The 21737-nt window shown below is 32.0% G+C and overlaps 1 protein-coding gene across 5 annotated transcripts in view; it reads right to left on the bottom strand.

Moving 5' to 3' along the window:
- Positions 1-21737, bottom strand: part of ZNF148 (zinc finger protein 148) — a 105744-nt gene that overhangs the window by 26025 nt on the left and 57982 nt on the right. For all 5 annotated transcript variants that reach the window (XM_016135192.2, XM_016135195.2, XM_016135189.2 and 2 more), the window contains 3 exons: positions 9102-9227; positions 1513-1636; positions 112-195 (listed from right to left, as the gene is read on the bottom strand). In XM_016135192.2, coding sequence (XP_015990678.1) covers positions 112-195; positions 1513-1636; positions 9102-9227 — 334 coding nt within the window. The remainder of the gene's footprint in view (positions 1-111; positions 196-1512; positions 1637-9101; positions 9228-21737) is intronic.

The following is a 21737-nucleotide window of genomic DNA, read 5'->3' as shown; positions in this document are numbered from 1 at the left end:
TAACAAACAAAGCTAACGAAAGTGGCAATAAATTGTTGCTACTCATTACAAATTCTCTCCTGTATGTGAAAGGGTAGTTTTAATGACTCTAGTAAGGGTGGCAACACTCACCAGTATGAATCTTCTCATGTCTCTGTAGCAGGTACTTCTGTATGAAACGCATGTCACATTGACTACACTGAAATGGTTTTTCGCCTTAAAATAATTTCACATCCACAAATTAGTTACTGGATAAAACACAGTTTATAGTTACTATTTCTCAGGAAAGATAAATCTTAGAAACCCAAATTCTGGAAAATTCCAAATTATCCATACAATTTTTTGAACTGCTCATTCACTTTACTTCCTTTTAATTTTTCCCCAAGATTTTAAAATTCACATTCTCACAATCATACAAAAATGAAATTGAACCTGATCTCTAGCCTTCAAGGTAAAAAAAAATAATAATAAAGGAAATAAATAAAACAATTTAAAATAGAATTTAAAAATCACAGGGCTAGAAAGGACTCTATAGGTTATCTAGTGTGTCTTAAACATCTTTTCTTCCTTTTTATCTGAAGAGATCCACCCACTTTGTTCTTCCAACCATCAGGTTATGTTCTTTCACTTATTTTCTCCAGAACCTTCAGAATTTTATAAATATCCTTTTTTTAAAAAAATTCTGTATTCTCAAACAGTCTCTCTTTGCTGTAGCCTTTCCTTTCAAAGGAAGTATTCTTTGGTCTGCTCTATGCAAAGAAACATTCCAGAAATCCTGAAACACTCCTACCTTTTTACTTTCATGCCTTTTTTTTTTCACCACACCTTGAAAGGGAGTATATCCTGTCTCAAACTCTTTACCGCCCACTTGTGCTTTAACCCTTATACTCTACTTTTTAAAAAGCTACTCATAATCTTCTTGCTATTTATTTTATTGGTTGCTTTCTCAGTTGTCTATCCTCTCCGAAGGTTGTACCACTGTTGATGATACCCTTCTTGGCAGTTTTCTCTTCTTTTGGCTTCTGGGACAACTGTATTTTCCTAGTTCATCAACCTACCTTATTGCTCTGTCTCTGACCCCTCCTTACTCCTTAAATTCAACCTATATGACTAGTCTGTTTCCTCAAAGATCTATGATCAGTCTTTAGTTCTGTTCTCTACAATTTCATGTTTTTAATTATCATCTTTTATATTTGATCCCCAAATTCTTATTTCAAACTCCATCTGGACATCTTGCATAGAAAAGTAAATGTTGACAGGCTTTTAATAGTACATTCTTTTACTGTTTCTCTAGCTAAAAAGAACACATTAAGCCAAATAAGTGTCCAATTAAGACTAATTAATTTTGCACATCCACGCTAATTATTTTCTCATTTAAAAATTTTCCTGGTTTTCTTCTGACATTCTGGCCTATAAAATCTCTGATTTGAAATGCCAGGTTAGCTATGGTCTTAAGAATGAACGACATTTACACGAAGATAAAATAGTAAAGATAATTTTAATGGCCATAAGCCCATTTAACTCAAGAAATACCTGTATGAATGAAGACATGTCTCTGTAAGTGATAGTTCGTTCTAAAGGCAGCATTGCAGTGCTCACAAATGTGAGATTTAGGGGTTTTCAAACCAAGTGATCCATCCTCATTTATTGTAAGGATCTAGTTTAAAAAAAAAAAGGCAAAAACAAAAGAAAGAAGTTTTAAAAACGTAGTACTAATTTATATAAAAAAGATAATGCCTTTTAATGCAAACAATGGTCACCAAAGATTATAAAATATTTTTTCCTAAGTAATTTTGAAAAGGCTGTTAGAATATATTAATATATATTGTCAAAAAGTACAGTGTGACTCAGAATGGGTAAAGATCACTGATGAAACTTTGGAAACTGGTTAAGTAAGATCTCAGCTCTCTGCCCCCTCCTCTCCAAAGCTGATGTCTGATGGAGTCGCTAAGTGATTTCTGTTAGGGTGAGGATAGCTTTATTTTCTATTTCAAATTCTCACATACACAGGACAAAAATCTTATGTTTTAGACATGAAGTAAGTATCAATCAGTATAGGACTGGTTAAATAAATCATGGAAAATGAATACAATTTCATGTCATGTGGTTGCAAAGTAAAATGAGAAAGCTCTCTATATACTTATATGGAAAGAGCTCCAGGATTAAGTAAAAAACAAATAAACAAAAAAAACAAAACGAAGTTTAGAATCCAGTATATAATTCTTCTAATTTTTATATATGAGAGACTACATATATATACTTTCTTGTATGCAAAAGATGTACATGTATTTGTTTGTATATACATAATAACTATTTGAGAAGGATCTACATAAAATGGGTATAACCTCAATTGCAATGGCTGGGGAACTTGGAAGGCGATATGTGAGAGAGAGACTATGTACATACTTAAAACACTTTTCTAAGCCACATAAATGGCATTACATTTTCATTTTCTTTTTCAAGGATGAGAAAACTAATTTTTCAAGTCATCCTAGGATAAAATTTGGAACTGGGTTCAGTCCAAGATCTCTAAGGTTATTCTAGGACTACTAAACCGTTATTAAGCATATTCCTAAAAATATTTGTCAGATAAATTAGAGTAGGTATGGGGAAGGAAAATAAGTAACAAAGGAATCAACCTTTTCTTCTTGGGCTTGAGGTTAAGAACACTGTGGACCCAGTCTGAACAGTGCCAGAGAGAAGCCACATTTGGGCTTCATGTAGTCTAATTTACCAACCATTTGTTCTATATGCAACAATAAACTGCCTCTCTCATCAGACACATGGCAGAATGATAATAATAAATGATCCCTTTTTTCATTATTGACAGGAAAGATGGCAGAATATGATGTGAAGATAAGCAGCAAACAAAACTAGGACATAAATTCAGGAAGCACATGGCAAGTACGAGGCAAATACTGGAGGTGGGGGCATAAAGAGTAGGAATTAAAAAAGAGGGTAGAGAAATCTAGGAAACCTCTTAAGAAATACAAAAGTCCGTGGAAACTGATTAGGGCCTGTAAATACACAGCTATGACTCCATCTCAAACCTAGAAAAGAAAAGTAGGTAAGAAAAAAAGACTTTATTACGTTTTTAAAATAATTTTTTACTTTAAATTTAGGAAGGCGATTCTGTCTATACTGTAAATTTGTAAATCAATGGTAATTATTATGCAAATTATACAGGGCAGTTGGGTTCTGGGAAAACAGCCAATATGGTCAACAATGCTTCAAAGTCTCCACCAAAGTCAAAGTGGGAAACATTTGGCAGCAGAATGGAAGAGAGTCAGTGAGTGTGCAAAGTTTCATCTCTGGTCAGTCAGCTGAGAATTTTTTTCAACCCCTCGTAGTCACAAAATAATATGCAAGTTAATACTGCATAAAACAAACACACCAAAATACTCCACAAAATCTTTAAAATATGATTCCAAGTATTTCTAACATAAAAAAATATCAAAAAGATATTAAACATTTCATATAAAAGAGAATAAAAACAAGACAGTACCAAGTATTTTTTTTCACATGTTGATAAATAAGATCCATGTGCCAAAAACCATGGCGGTTCAATAGCTTTCTGTGGCATAGCAACTGCAGGGAAAGGCTTTATAAGGAACAAATCTGGTCCAAGTTACTTAATGTGAAACGGATGTAATCCTTAACTGTACAAAGCCCTTTTATGAAGAATTAAGGAGTTCTAGGTCATTGTTTTCTGGCACTGGAGGTAATGCTGCCTTTCATTGTGGATTCAAACCTTAATTCAAGGTGGATTTTATAGATGAAACAGCTAACATTGGATTGTGAATAGCAGACTGAAAAATCGAGCATATTTATAAAGTTCAAAGACAGAAAAATCAAATAATTGGGCATTTTATATTTTATTTTCATTTTTTTCTTTTTCTTTTCTTTTTAGGCCAAAGTAACAAACATCTTTGTACAAAGCAAAATTCATCTTGTCTCAGTAGCACTTTCAATTTGTAATCTGTTTTAAATATAATCACCTGATTTTGTCTGTTTTACTCACCACTATAAACCCAGTATCTGGAACATAGTGAAACTATAAATGTCTATTGATGTAGCTACCTGCTATCCATACCACACATCCTCACAGCTCATCACTTTATTCTTTTTAAAATTTATAACAGTCTAAATAATACTCAACATACTTGATTTTTTCCCTACTTTATTTAATAAATTTAAAACAATTTTTCAGGAAAACTTTTCAATACCACATGGAATTCCTTTACTAATCTACTCTCTTTATCTCATGGTCCATTAGTAGATAGATTTTTTTGTTCTGAGCCAAATCCGTTCCCTAGCTAACTACCTATACATAGAGTGATGGTTACCTTACATAATATACCAGTTTTTGTCAGGCAAAGCACTAAGAGCTACCTATTCAATTCAGAGATTTTTCAGTCCTCAAGGGTCACTGACACTGAGGGTCACCCCTCAGTGAGAACGTTTTGTTCTTTTAAATGGCAGACAAGATTTTTCCCATTTTATACTATATTACATCTACTACATAAAATTATTAAAGCATATTTTAACCTAATGATTATAAATTACATTCTTAAACCAATCTGAATCAACTTCTAAACCACTGAAACTCAAAAGACAACTTAGAGAGCATTTAAATTTCTCACCATTATGAGTTATTTTACTGAAAGGGGGGGTGGACAGTGAGGTCTAAAATTCTCTCTCCTTTTCAAATCCAACTAGAAATGAAAGAAGAGTGCAACCCCAAAGACATACAACAAAATAGCAAAGCCATCCGGAGCAATAACCACCACAACATTTTGACCATCACAGATATCTCTAAGATCCCACCCTCACACTATCACTTTTTTTCATTCTTCAGGATTTTGTCTCTCGATATTAGATTTTACATACTACCAAAACTGATTTTTAAATGGCAAGATTTTGACAGTGCTAGAACATGAAACTCACTGTATCATAAGCATGGTGCGATAAATGGTAATCAGAATAATGACTTTGAGTTTCAGAAAAGGTCGTTTCTCTCATGGTTTCTTAAATATTCGGTAAAGAAATATGCAATATTTTTAAAGAAAAATTTACATCAAAGTATTTTTAAATTAGAATTCTGTTCTGTGGAAAAATTATTTATCCAGAACATGTAATTCCCTGAGAAAATCAGATAAATATTAATAATTTCTTTACTATTTTTTCTTGTTTTTCTCTTAAGAGAAAAACATATCTCTATGTCTCATAATCGGTACTTCATCTTCAAAGCCACTCCTTCCATAATTAGGTCAGCATATAGGACAATGTATGACAAATGCCTAGTACATCTATTTCTCTGCTGCTTTTAATTCAATTTTCCTCATTTTTATCATTTAATTTTAAATCTTTTTGATATCAAAACTAAAAATCTTTTCTGGGAACCAATGATGTATAATAAATTACCAGGAAAAAATTCTCTATATAATTTATAATCAATTTGATTTGTAGAATATACTCTTCCTTCCTGAATTCAGCATAACTTTGAATAATCAATTTCTGTTCCGACCACCTAAAGTGTTATAACAAACACTCATCGTTTCTTCAGTACCTGATAAGAGATCCTGGCACATAACAGATATCCAAATTATTTGCTGGAAGAATGAAAAAGGAGATACCTTTCAAAATAAGGAGAAATAAGTAATTAAAAAATATCCTGCTCTATCTCATTCAACTCCTAAAGAGTTTGAAAGACCTAAAAAATGTATATAATATTGTTATATTTTACTGAAAAGGATCTAGAGTTCCGCAGTCTTAACTCAACAATCCTCATAAAACTCTGTGTGGTAGAAAATGTTATCTCCTATTCACCTAAAAAGTGAGCAGCAAAGTCAGGTGATAATACTTCATTTCTCCAGAAACTTCTAGTATCAAGACTTGAGATTTTCAAGCTTAGAATTAAATCACTATCACCTTGGACTCTTTAAAGGATATATGGAAATTCCTTGAATAAGAATCTCCAGGGATGGGGCCTAGCTATTTTTAACTGGAAAAGCTCTATTGGTGATTCTAATGCAGTGCCAGGAGGGAGAACCACTGACATGAATGCACTGAGACTAAAATCTACTGACACTTTTCATACATTTCTAATAACTTTAGTTCTCTGCAATTCTAACCACAACAAAACAAAAATAGATTCGAAGGGGCAATGGAATGTGATGTTAAATGACCATATAGGTATAGCAATATAAAAATGAACAGCACATCATTAAGGAATGAGACAGCTAAGCTATTATAAGCATCAAAAAACAAAATCTAGCAGTCAGAGATTTTCAGGGTAAGGGGAGAAAAAAGCTCTACTATCTCAGTCCTCCCAGGGGGCATGGTTATAATGTATATGATTTTTAAAAAATGTTTACAACATACCCTAAGACATTAAAAGCTGAATCATGTTCGAATGCACTATATTTAAAAAGTAAACACATTAAAAAGATTTCCAATAAAGCAGTTAAAATAAAATTAAATTTGACATTTAAAAGGGACAAGTTTTTATTATGCAAAATATTTACTTTCATAAAACAGCTTACTCCATAATAGTACCAAATAACTTGACCTATATAACGTTCCCTAGCTTGATTATCCTCTTTTTCTACAAACATGATGCCAAATGTATTTTGGCAATATTCAAGTATCAATCTACCTTAAAATAACTAGGCTTTGCTATATGACAAAGACTCAGAAGGCATTTACTGCTTACAATTCATAGGCAGCTAAAAATGAATTACTAATACAGCACTTCTTACCACAAATTTATCATGAAGGGAGCCACATATATGGGAAATGAGTTCTAATATTTTACTAAAAGTCTATCATATTACTTTGGTTATACTTCCTGTACAGATCACCAATCTAATATGACAGAATAGTGACACATACTCAAAATATTCATGATGGCAAAATACAAGATTTGGGAAAGGTGTTGGGGGAGAGTGGAGTCTTCTAAGCCAGGGTCCCAGGGTCCCCAACCCCCAGGCCTATTAGGAACTGGGCTGCACAGCAAGAGATGAGCTGCAGGTGAGCAAGCGAAGCTTCATCTTTATTTGCAGCCGCTCCCCAGTGCTGGCATCATCTCCTCAACTCTACCTCAGATCATCAGGCATCAGATTCTCATAGGAGCACAGGTCCCTGGTGCCAAAAAGGTTGGGGACCGCTACTCTAAGCAATTATAAATTATAACTCTTTGAGCAAGTTCAGGTTGTTTTTAGGGAATTTAAAACAAACAACATATTGATTTACAAACCCAAGCAAGCTTTTCCCTGCTCCTCAAAAGGGCAGAAAGAGTGACTTTATTGAGTTATTTTATTGAAAATTCAGAAGTGTAAACTCTTAAACACATGCCTAAGAAAATGTAAAGTAACTCATTGATTATGCTTCAAAATTCTAAGACTCTAGACGCAATAATCATTCACAGACCTGTGTTAAAAACAATCCACAACCACTCTGTTACACATAATGTGCTAGAACAATTTGAAAATAATAGTTTGTGTTATTCTCATACCCCTGTTGGCCATGTATTATTTCTGGTCATCTCACTTTAAGAATTCCCTAAAAAGACCTTAGAGTATTTTCTTATATACGGAGTATTTTCTTATAAATGATATACTTAAAGCCAGTCTCATACTCAAGGCTAGAGAGTAGACAGACACACCTTAAGTCCACTGCAGGTAGCAATGTGACTGGTACAACATCTCTGGAAAGAGTAACATTATCAAGAAACCTTTTTTAAAGTTCATGCCTTTTGATTCAGTAGTGCATGAATATCTATACACAAATATTTTAAGTGCAGGATGATTTAAAATGAAGAGAAACAGAATACAATTTCTCTATAACAAAGCAATCACTGACTATATCAAAAATAACGTGCAGTTAAGAAAATCCTTATAAAAACCATTAATAACTAAATGTAAAAACAGATTATATATATTTTAAGTGTTAAAAACCTGGAAATTCTATCTACACAAATATGAAGATAGGAAAAAGAATATGGCAGGAAATTAAGATAGTTATCTCTAGGAAATGTAACTATGGGTTATTTTAGTCTCTACGTTTTTCAAACTCTTCTATAATAGTCATACTTATATATCCCAAAATCAGAGGTATGATGGTAAATGTTTAACAACACATTTAGGGATCAAGGGTTTGGTGATTTGATTTAGGGATCAAATCTGTTTGCTGATTTCCATGGTGTAAATATTCTCAACACGGCTAATTTTAAGCTAGCAATGGTTTTAGCACTGGCTTGTGAAATTTCTGAAACTCAACAATCATACAAACTGGCTCCAGGATACCAATGAGTCCAAAAGTATACAAAATATATAAATAATAATGATAACTATGATTCAAATAAAAAATGCAAAAACAATCAGCAATCAAAATAAAAAGGTCATGTTATAATATGATCTTTTAAAAAAAGTCTTCATTACATGCAAGGAAAGAAAACAAAAGATAAAAAATAACTACAAAGATGTAAACGCCCTGCACAGAGGTCCTAGGAATACCAAAATGTTACATATTGTCAACTAGTAATATATACAGTAAAGAGAGGGAAAAAGGCAAGCAATTCTTAACTGTATTTACTGGGTCATTTGTTTACTAATCCATTCATTCACATAAAAATTATTTGTTGAAGGTTTATTATGCCTACTATTCCAGGTTCTTGGAATATAGCTGTGAATAAAATAAAGTCCCTGCCCTCATGGAGCTTACATTCTATTCTAGTACAGGTGTCCCACAACCTTTTCCTGATGAATAATTGGTACTGAATTTTCCTAAAACAATGTTAAAATAAGTAAAATTAATGTGAATGAGAAGCAGGGTACTGCATACCATCTTTCAGTTTTTAAAGAGAGACATGGAGAAAGTAAGTTTGTTTTTAGAAAAAAGATATGGTGAAAAAGAAGTGGAAAAATTGAAAGCAATGGCCCACCACCTCCATGCAGGCATGTATTTCTTCCTCCTGGTGAAGCTGATGCATCCTTCCAACTTTGCTAAGCCACATGACACTGTTACATCTGCCTTATAGTCCAGCCAGGTTCCTGCCCATAAAATTAACCAAAAGTTTGGGATTAACAGGTTAGAGACCACCACCTTAACATATTTCTTACTTTTGCGGGAGAACGTTGTTTCCGTTTCTTCTTTTTCTGCAAGTCTACTGGCTCTCTGATTTGTTTTTTGTCTCTCATCAGTTGCTCAGATACATCAGTAAAAGTAATTTCCTGCTTTACACTTATCTGTTAAAAAAAAAAAAGCCAACTTTAGAAGTAAATAATAAGTCCGCTGTGAAAAAAGCCATCGCATCTTTAATCCTTTGCTAAACCTACATATAGGTGCTCCCAAGATTATGTGCGTGTGTCTGTGTGCAATAGTGCACTGAAGACTTCATTAACAGGCAATTAAAAAATAAGAATCAAGAGTACATAAACTGAAGGATAAACTACAATTTTATAAACATCTATCTGAGTAAAAAGGGTTAAATAAATCCTGGGAAAAGATGATTATAAGACCTACTACAATAAAGCAGAAGTCAAAACAATAACATCAATTTCACTCCCACATTTAAGGAAATACACTGAAGTTAAAGGCATACACACACACACACACACACACACACACACACACACACACAAAGGGTTAAATACCAAAAATAAATAAAATATTGGGGGATAAAAAAGGTAATTAGACTTCACAATGCGTTTTTCTCTCAATTTATAAAATATCAGGAGAACACCACAAAATCCTAAAAGGTCATCTCACATAAAAAGACAATGAAAATTTAATTATCGTTAAACTCAACACTTTTTTCCTGACCTGTACAACAAACCATCACCAAATTATGTGTTTATAGAATTGCATATAAATAATTAGTACTGAATTTTCCTAAAACTGTAATATTAAAATAAGTAAACCTAATGTGAATGAGAAGAAGGGCACTACATACTATCTGCTAGTTTTTAAAGAAAAGAGACAGAAAATAAGTTTGTTTTTAGAAAAAAGACATGGTGAAAGAGAAATGGAAAAATTGAAAGCAATTAGGCTGCTGCTATGTACAAGACATGATGCTAACTACACAATAAATATAGAAATATATTAAGAAACATTGAGATGTCAACAATGTGACCCATATTTAGATCTCGGTTCTCACAAAGAGATGCTTGTCCTAAAAAAAATAGGTTCTATAATCACTAATGGTAATATCAAATAGGTTCTATAATCACTAATGGTAATATCAATTCTCAAGAGATGCTCAGTCACCCACTCCTCACTGCTACATTTGCTATCTACGCTTGAAATGAAAACATAAGAATCTTAAAACTAAGAAACTTTGAACAGGCTACGAAATACAATATCCCTGATCTTTCCACCATGTGAGGACACAGGGAGAAGTTTGCAACCTAAAAGAGGGCCCTCACCCTATGATGCTCACACCCTGATCATGGACTTCCAATCTCCAGAATGGTAAGAAATAAATTGTTTATAAGCTTAAAAAAAAAAAAAATCCTTGATAATAATCCAAGAAGTACAATGTGCTAATGGCTACATTTTTAAAAAACACACTAAAAAAAGGTGCAAAAGATTATAAACATCTTATAGATTCACAGTGTGAAGCTGGAAGATACAGCTATGTAGAAGGGGTTCATAAGAAAAATGCAACATAAGCCAGGGATTTCAGACTGACAAAATTAGGAATTGGAAGCTTTCATAAATTCCTGAAATGTAGGCAGTATGGGGATCACAAATCTAGGAGAACACTGGCACAAAAACATGACATAAATGATTATTCAGCTCATAATTCTATTAGGTTATAGAATAGTACTGTTGACCATTATTTATGGCTTCTTTTGGTATTATTTTGAACATGAAAGAGAATGGTAAAATTAACACCACCAAGGCCCTGGAATTCAGACACGTATGTTATCGTCTCTGAAATGATGTTTACTAAAATACAACTATTTGGGCTGGGTATGAGACAAGGAGAAATGATAACAAACTAAGTAGCTGTTGAACTGCTCTGTCCAATTTTGTAAGGACATCAAAAGGTAGTTCTAACATTTGTCAGCTTACAAATTACAAAGAATCATGAAAATGTAGCATGCAGCAATATGAAACAGAGGAATTCTTTTTACCAAAAGTGTCAAGTGGAGTGTAAGACAAATAAGCTCTGCAATTAGCAGCTATTCACAAACTAGGGAAGAGCCTTTATATGTAAAACAGTGAAAAAAATTAATACATGTATCTTTCAGTTATTTCTACATATATGGAAAATGTTCATATTGGTCCTGGATTTTCAAATATGAGGCACACTTTTACCATTGCGAAAGAACAGACCCAAACCTAGAAGTATCAATGGATCAAAGCATTATGAATGTCAACAGACATACAGCAAGTTACATTTTTATAAGGTTGCAATAGGCTTATCACTCATAAATGAAATAAAGTAATCTCCTCTATATATAACATAACCACACACCAAAGTATATGGTCCAGCCTAAGGTGCTTAGAAACTATGTGAGTAAATCCCAAAACATAAAGTGATAGGTATGATAAGACAGCTAGAAAGAATGAGTTGCAGAAAGTCTGGAAAGAACTTAAATCTTCTGTGGCCCAAGGAAGACTACAATAATCTATAAAAACATGAAAAATTCTTAAGCATAACAAGAGAGACAAGAATCATCCAAAAGTTATCTACTCTTTCCCTGAGAGCTATCTTTAAAAGAAAATCAAGTTCTCAGTGTTACTTTTTCACCTACTCTGAGACAATGGAAGCTGTCAGGCATGATTCCTGTCATAGCTACGTTCTTTAATCATCTTCTTCCCTAGCATCCTTATAAGGTCATACTTCCTCACCCCTCAGCACCACTAAGCTGATTCTTTCTTGATAGTTCTAAAACATAATTCTTATTCTGATGTGTTTTTTTTCTTTTTTGATCTTCTCTCCCTTTATTTTCCCAACTTTAAATATAGAGGCCGCTCTATGTCAAAAAAAATAAAATAAAAAAGTCCTTCCTTTGATTCTAATCACTAATAGCTCAAGCCCAGAACCTAGAATGGTTCTTTCTTTTTCAAGATTTATTTCACTCTTGCTTGCCCCGAAATTAACCAACTATCCTACTTTTATATTTAACTATCTAATGTACTTGTATATTATCCTGATATCTGAAAATACGATATTCTTCTTTGGTACTTCCCATAATAGTTTTCACTCACTTATTCTTTCAAGATCTAGTAAGTGCTCACTATGTGCTAAACTCAGTCAGTATAAAATAATACAACAAAAGCTTTAAATTTATTAATTATGTGCCAAACATAATTCCAGATACTGGGAACACATTTCAAATACAAGGTCTCCTTTTCAAAGGTCTTAAAATGTAGACGGGAAATTCTGATGATTAAAGAAATAAATAATTCAAGACAGCGCAGGTTGGGCTCAACCTAAATGAATAACACAGGGAATAAGAGCAGGAATCAAAGCGAGAAATTTATGAGATTTGTCATTAACTGCAAAAGCCTTCATGGATAAAATAGGAGACTCAAGCAGAACTGCAAGTTTATCATATATATATATAACCTCCTTTCATTTTTGTCTTCTAAACCTGCTCCGCGTCTCAACTTTCTTCCAGACTCAATGTTAATAAGTGATATAATAAATATAAATGTACTTAAAATAATGTTGCCAGACACAGTGTGCAATGAATATTTGGTTTGGTTTAGACATTTTGGTTTCCCTTCTACCCCCAACTCCCATATAAGAACATGAATCCTCAGAATGAATCATTTTAAACTCTTCCTTCTTTTCATTCTCATATCCTACATTCATACCCAGCAGCATCCAATTCACTCCAATTAACCTTATAAACTACACTGCTTTAGGGCTTTATCATCTCCCCAGTGTATTCTTTATTATAAATGTATTAATTTATAATAAATTAATATAAAACTGTTTTCATCTCACTTCTCTAGTGAAGAATCTACAGTAACTCCTTGTTATCCATGGTGTCAATTCTATTCTCCCCAGCTCAGTTTTCAAGATTCTCTACGATCTACTTTATAGAAAAGACCTAGGTCACTTAGCAGAAACATCTGTCCTTACCTACTCTCCTCTCCATTTCTGGAGCCGCATGTTCTTTTTAATTTTCGATTTTAATTTTTGGTATTCTCATTCCTCTTCCCATCCCTGTTTGAGTAAAAAGAAGGTATTTTTTGTGCTTTCCTCTTCACTCTGTATGGATTCCATTCCTACACATCTCCGAGCTCTGCTGCTACTCTGCCTCTCTAAAATAATTTACCTTACTCCACCAGCTACTTCTCTGCCTAAAAGCACATTTAAATTTCCTCTATAAAATAAATTCTCATGGATCAAAATTCTCCGACAACTTCCTTCTTATATGGCCAAACTTTTTGAAAGAATAATCTATAGTAAGTATATAGACAAAACAACTGCCTCCGAAGTTAGAGAAATGATTATTCTCAGAGTATAACAAGTACATAGCCAAACAAAAAGGACGTGTTTAACTATCAACAGAAGGAATTGTTTCCAAAATATTGCCCAGGAAACAAGTGGAATCAAAGTGACCAGAAGTATAACGAATGTTTAAGTGTGAAAAGAAAGCTATAACACAATTAACTGTACTGAAAACATACTGTCTGAAGAAAGAATATTAGAAATATTTGAGAGTATTCATAGAGTCCAGAAAAAAAGAGAAATTTAAGACCAAGTGCATATATGCATGTATGTATGTATATATGTGTATGTGTATATACGAACTTCCACAATGGTTCTGGCAAGAACAGTTAGATGTAACCAAGTCAACAGGAAGACTTCTAATTCAAAGCTCACCAAGCCACAGAAGCACACTGATGGAAAAAGCTTTGTGTGAATCATAAACCATAATCCTCCCTTCTGCTTGATTCATGTTTGGATGCAAAATTTTGAAAGAAGCTACATTTGTCAGGGTTTGAGAAAGTCCCTAGCTACCCTTTGATTTTGAAAAGGTTCAGGGATCCACACACAGTTCACAACATTCTAGTCTACTTTCCTATATTTCTCACTATAATTTGCATTTGGGTTACTGTTCAACATCTTATAATTTACATAATTCAAAGATGAACTAGACAAAGTGATCACATAATCCTACCTGAAATAGTGCTGCCGACACCCATCCTACCTGGAAATTCTATTCTTTCAACTTCCTAACACCATGATTTAAGTTCTTTCCTGTCCTTCATGGCAGTTCTTTTGGATCCGTCTTTCTATTACATAGGTACTTTTATTTTGTAAGAGTTTCAGTAAATCTATACCAGTGGTTCTCAAAGTTTGGTCCACGGACTACTGAAAAAATACTTTTGTTAAGACTACCTGTTTTTTCCTCTCTCTTCTCCAAGCACATAGTGGCATTTTCCAGAAGCTAACTAACATGTGATATCACCACAGACTGAATGGATTAGCAAATATGAGAATCTAGTTACCTTTTAATAAGCCAGGTGATAAACAGATTTGTAAAATTGTGAAACAAATTCTCACTAAATTTTTTATTTCAAAAAATAGGGTTACATTTCATTAAAATGTTACACATTAACATATAAGGGGATTTCTGGTTATTTATAAATTAAAAAACTGTAAATTTCTCAGTTTTAATTTTTAAAATGGTAAATACTGATATATATAGCCAACATAATAAGCAAGGGCTATTAGGAATCCTCAATATTTTTTGAGAGTAAAGGAAGACTAGAAATTTTAAGAACTGCTGATCTAGACACGTCTTAACTATATTCTGCATTCTCTTCCTTTTCTCCATTTGTCTCTCTTAATTCAGACTCCTGGGTCCCACCAACATGAATAAATACAGATGTGAGCACATCTGCAGGTTAGTAGACATACATGCACTTTTTAGCTCTATCTGCTGAGATCACTGAGAAGCAACAGCATCCAACACACTTAGCACACAGACTTCGGTTTCTAAATATCATTATTCAAAAAAAAGGAACTGGGGCTCCTTGAAGTGGCTGATTCCAGACTGGAGGAGGGGGAAATATAAGATGACCCATGCCTGAAAAAAGATTAGCATATGTCAAAGGATACAAAAGCCAATCTCAAAGAGCTCCTAATTGCAACACTGAAATGACTTAAGCAACAAAATAATGAGAGTACTGAATTATAACTCATAGAATAAAATGAATATCCATACTGACATAAATGTGAAAAAAATAAATGGGAGAGAGGAACAGCTACAATTAAAATATAGAAGGAATGAGGAAAATATAAAATTACAATATGCCAAATACGTTAATAATGAGTAGGCAGGGTCCACGACTGATGCTAAAATTAGTAAATAAAAAAAAGAAACAGGATATTTAAACGAATTCAAATATCTCCTCCAAGATATTTGCCAATTACAAAGGAAAAATTACTGACTTCACAGTGGAGAAAACTGGGAGATATTACCTGAAGAATCAAGGTTAATATCACCAGTAAGAAGACATATCCACATTTTGTATTCCTTGATATGATGCATCAAGAACGCAACATCACTTCTGTGAGATTGTCAAAAAATGCAGTTTCCATCTAACCATGAGAAAACATCAGAAAAACTCAAATAGAGAAATTCTACGAAATAACTAATACTCATCAAGTGTCAATGTCATAAAAGATAAGGAAAGACTGACCAATTGCCAAAGGAGACATAAGAAGATACAATTAAATACATTGTGGGATTCTGAACTGAATCCTGTGTGGGGAAAAAAAAAAGGACATTAGGGGAAAAACAAATTAAAATAAGGTCTGTAAAACTATTAGTTAATAGGTTAATAGCATTTTACCAATATTAAGTTCCTGGTTTTGATAACTGTACCATAGTTGAATAGGTTTTGATATTACAGAAAGCTGTGTGATGGGTTTATGTAAACTCTGTACTATTTCTACAACTTTTTTATAAATCTTAAATATTTCAAAATATAAAGTTAAATTTATATAGTGTTCTACAAATTTGTGATTCCTCTTTATCAGCGTAATAAACTAAGACCTAACATTTACTATATGCCAGGTACTGTCCTAGGTGATAGGAGACAACAGGTGAGGGTGGAGTTCGGGTTGGGGTTGGTGGGGTGAGGCACACAGTCTCTAGTCTGTACTCTATAGCACTTAAGCCTTGGACAACACTATGAGGTTAGTATTTTCATCACATTCTAAAAATAAGAAAATGGGGGAGGCGATGGAAGGTGGATGAAGTAAAACTCAAATATGTGGTGACAGAAAGAAATCTAACTATGGGTGTTGAACGCACAATGCAATATTTATGCCTTACTGTTGAATAGCACACCTGAAACTTCAGACTAGATTTCGTTAACCAATGTCACCATAATAAAAATAAAAAAAGAAAAGGATCAAAAAAAAAAGAAAAAATAATAATAAATAAAAATAAGAAAATTAAGACCCACAAAGGTTATTTTTCTAAAATCTCATAAAGAGGGAAAACCAAAATTTAAACAAGTTTTCTAAATCTAGCAACTGAGATCCTAACTACTGTGATCCATGAATTACTTTTTATCCTTATGTTACCAATAAGAAAATTAAAACTTCAGGGAGGTGTCTTACCCAAGCTATTAAGTTTTAACACTAGGACTTAAACCAAAATCTTGTATCTTTTAATCCAGCATTAGTATTTCCATTACAACTGCTTAATAAATCTAAAATTTTCAAATGTATTTAAAAGTTATTTTGCATAAATATATTTTATTTTTCCATATACAGTTTAGTTACTGTCAGAATGTGGAAAGACTTTCCAGTGGTTCTATAATATCTACTACTAAAAGAAAAGAATTTTAAAAATAACAAAATAGACAAAATGCCAACACTATTTATGTGACGTTTAAGACTTAAATTTCAATCCCACCTTCCAATTATTTTCTAGGTGAACTTTGCTTACAGAAATAGTATGGCAAAACAAGAAAAGCATAGGTTGAGAGTTTAAAAAAACACAATCTAATCCCAAATAGTAATATTAGCAATGTGAGGCTGAACAACTAAAATTTAATCATTTGGAACTTTCTTCATCTATAAAATGGAGGCAATAATCTTCATGGAATTTCTATAGAGTTAAAAGAGATTATGTACATAAAGCATCAACTACTGTACATAGTAGTATATAGTAGATTCTTGATGCCGCTTATTATCATAATTGTTTCCTCATCTGTTAATTAATGGTAATAATAACATCCAGTTTATATACATCAAAATACCAAATGATATATAAAGAGCACTTTGGAAACCTTCAAGTTCTATGCAAATATTTATGGTTATTATTATATAACTATAGATGTGTAATTGCTTCGGTACATAGAACACCACTTAGATATTCTACAAAACATCACTTAGATATTCTATTATCTAAAACTCAGTACTGCTAAAAATGAAATAATCTTTCCTTTCACATTAGAAACTCCAATCATTTTCCCCATCTTTCAATATGCTTTATTACCCAGACGTCTATCTAAAGACATATTTTCATTTTCTTCTCCACTCCCAAGCCAATACCAAGTCCAGTTGTTTTTCCCAACATCATATGCAAATATAGAAATGATATTTCACATTTCCTACTTTATATCATTTATAAAGATATTAAGTTAGGAATCTCATACACTACCAAAAGGAGAATTGGTCAACTTTTGTGGACTACAAATTGGCCAGTATATATCAAGAACCTTAAAAACTCTATAATGAAAAAATAATGCCAGCACAACAGTGTCTACATATAACATCACAATATTATTTATATGGTAGTAAAAAAGTACAGTCTAATAACCGATAATAAAGAAATAGTGAGATAAATTACAGTACAGCTATGACATTATACAGTTAGAAATCTTACTTTTGAATATTAACGACAGTGAAATGCTCATGATTTAAGGTTAAGTGATAAACATAAAAATATGTATATATACTTTTACATTTTTATACAAACACACAAATACAAATGCAGTAAATTTTATACAAATACACACACAGAAAAACAAACAGAAAAAGAAAACAGTAAACTGCTAACAAAATGTTAGTAACTAATATGCTAGAGTAGTAAAATTACAGCAATTTTTATTATCTTTAGTTTTCAATTTTTACATTTTCTCAACAAGTATGTTACTTCATAATCTTAAAATGATATTAAGTCATCTTAATATAAATCCCTATCATTAATCAAAGAAAAATCTACTTATCATTATCCTAATAGCTAAGTTGTTCTAAGAACTAAAACATTAAGCCAGCAAAGTAAAAACTGAAAAAATTTCTATGGGTGAGTGGAGGGAAAAAAACATTAAATAAGTCTTGATTCCTATTTCACATCAGCAAAAATCTATTTCAAATAGGCTGTTAATCTAAATGGGAGAAAAACAACAAACATAAAAGCTTCTAATTAACAAAGGAAAATATTTTTATGAGCTTGGAGGAGACAGAGAATTCTTAAACAGGATACAAAAAACACCAAAGTAAAAGACTTTTAAATTGAATTTTATTAACATTAACTTGTTTATCATCAATAGAGTAAAAAGGCAAAGCATAGTGGAAAAGATAACTGCAATACATATATATCACCAACAAATAAAGAACTACTATAAATCTGTAAGAGAAAGAAACAACCTAACAGAAAAATGAAAAGGTAAACATGTACCTTACAAAAAAACAATATCCAAATTACCAGTAAACATGAAAAGGCATTCAATTTCATTAGTTATCAGTGAAATGCAACCTAAAATCTCATAGCAATACTATTTGAACCACCACAATGCCTAAAATTCAAAAAAACCTGACAATACCAAATATCAAGAATATGGAGTAAGAAGTATAAATTGGCAAAACCACTTAGAGAAACTTTTGACAGTATCCACTACAGCTGAACATATGTATACTCAACAAATTCAATTCTAAGTATATAACCAACAGAAATCAGTATGTACATGCAGCAAGACACATCCAAGAATATTCACAGCAGCACTTTTCATAACAGCCAACATCTTGAAACAATCTAAATGCCTACACTAGAATGAATAAATTTTGATATATTTATACAACTGATGGTTATATAAAGAATAAACTACTGCTACATGCAATAACATGGATATAACTCATAAACAATGTAAAACAAAGAAATCAGACACAAAGGGTAGAAAGTGCATGATTCTATTTATACTGAATTCAAAATCAGGTAAAACTAACAGACCATAATAGCAGTGTAGTGGTAGATTATAGTGGTAATCTTTAGGAAGAGGGTTGTGACTAAGAGTGATAAAAGAGAGAGAAGGCCTCTAGGATGCTGATAATGTTCTGTCTTGATCTGGGTAGTGGTTACACAAGTATGTTCACTTTTGAGAAAATTTATCACTTACAATTTGTGCACTTTTCTGTATGAACCTTAGATTTCAATTAAAAGACATACACCTAGAGAAAGTGTTACAAATGTGCAGATATATATACATACAAACAAGCTTGTATATAGAGATCTGTCTATAGCTATATATACAAGCATGATCCTTTCACCACTATTTCATTCAAACAAATCTAGTAATAATGTAAATATCCATCAATAGAGTAAATAAAATAAGGAATATCATTTAATCAGTAAAATAAATGAGCTAATTTATATGCAATAACATGGAAATGTTATTGAATAACGCAAATTTTAAAAGCATCCAAATAGCATTACCTAACTTATATAAAACAAAATTTGTTATTTTTGTAAAATATACATTATAATTACAAAACATATTTTATAGAAATACACTATATGTTTGTTTATAAATTAAAATTTTCCAGAAGAATATCATTAGTAGTTACTACTTTGGAATTAGAGTAGGCAACTGTTAGAAATAAGGCACTTTTACTTTTTACTTTGTTCTCTTCTACATTATTTTTTTTTACAATGACTATGTAAAAAAAATAATACACTATTATTACGTTTCATAATACACTATACCATACAATTATGAAAAACCCAAAGTACGCACCTCTGAGACTGGATCTAGCTAGTCTGACCCTTAAATAGCCTTGTCCATAATGATTTCCATTTGTGCACTACTGACCTAAGTAAAAGAGTATATAACTCATTCAGTACCACTGTCTCACAATTCCAGATTAATTAATTAGACACCAAAGATCAGAGAGAACTATATGAAAAGTGTTAGGAGACCGGCTACATTATTAAAGTCGTCTTGAAAGAAACCTTCCAATAACAATTTATGTCTACCTATGGGAGAAAAAAAAATGATAAAAATGAGTCAAACTATGCAAACAGCATGGGAGTATACTAAAAAACAGACCATTCCAGGTTAGCTCCCTAAAACAATCTGCTAGGAGAAATACCTCAATTCATTTATTTACCAGGTGAGCTGAAGTCAATAATAAGTAATAACACGACTCTCACCAGAAAAACTGTGAAGCAAAATCACTCCATGTTTTTCTGCTTAAATACTGTTGCTTCTCAAATAGGGACATCTTCTAAGAGCTATACAGCATGTGAGTAAAATCTTGGTTAAAAAAAAAACAACTAAAGAATTAATATAAATTACCATCTACTCACCTTAAAATAAGCTCCCTTGATAAATCTATTCCTGAAAATGATATCCAAAGAATATGCTGATATAAAAAGTATTTGAATCAAGGGAGAAGCACTTCTTAAACATACAGCCCTAATAAAAGGGATGCCATCACTTCAAAAGATAAAGAACTCAACAGATATGAACTAATAAAATTACTTCTGAATCCTTTAAATGAACTTTAACAGAAATGCAATAATAAGAATTTGCTACAACTTGTAAGACTTTGTTGAAAAAGCAAACTATGTAATGAAGTTGGGAGGTAGCCAAAAAGAGAGGAAGAAACATAGCCTACCAACTACTTCAGCAGATAAATACAAAGGCAGATTTGTCACCTTCAAGGATAATGAAAGATCACTTGTTACCAATAAACACAGTCGAACTCTGCAATAGAGTAAAAAATATGTGGCAAAAATAATAACTATCTTAAAAATCACTGAAATGAGTAAAATGAGTCTTTTTTTTTCTTAAATAGTAAGGAAAAAAGTCATTCATTATAAATATATTAACAAATTCCTAGCATGGGTATATTAATTAACTGGAGCAATAGATATTGGGGAATACATCCACACAACCCTCCTAAAACTAATGACAGGATTTAAGGAAATTTAAAAACTGAAAAACAAAACAGAGGTCTTATACCACTGGCCAAATATATTTTGAGTTTCCCAGGTATTAAACAAAATAATCACAAATATAAAATACATAAAAGTATGCCTACAATTACATTCTTGCTGTTTTACAGCACAGAAATTCATGACTAACATGAACCCTGAAGCGGGACTTATAAATACCTGAAATAATATTTTATATTTTATTAAATCAATATAATTAGAACATTTTTTATAGCTCAAAATTTATAAAATCCTTTAGCTAAAGTAATATAATCCAACAATTTTCTAGAAAACAAATGTGGTATTTATCATAAATTGCAATTTGTTTCATTTTATCAATACAGACATGTCTTTACTCTTCAACATGCTTGCCATCAAACTGGAAAAATAAAGACCTAAAAGAGTTACGATTTCTCAATTTCTCTTGAATGAAAATAAGAAAAAAGGATAAATCAAAATTTTTTTTTGAATTTTGAAATTAATTTCTGAGTTGAGAAGTTTTTTAACAGTGCCACCCAATAAAACTTTTAGCAATAATGGAAATGTTCT

Source organism: Rousettus aegyptiacus, unplaced genomic scaffold (assembly GCF_014176215.1).
Source record: "Rousettus aegyptiacus isolate mRouAeg1 unplaced genomic scaffold, mRouAeg1.p scaffold_m13_p_4, whole genome shotgun sequence".
In the NCBI taxonomy this organism is placed as follows: Eukaryota; Metazoa; Chordata; class Mammalia; order Chiroptera; family Pteropodidae; genus Rousettus; species Rousettus aegyptiacus.
This window is presented reverse-complemented; position numbering and strand designations above follow the sequence as displayed.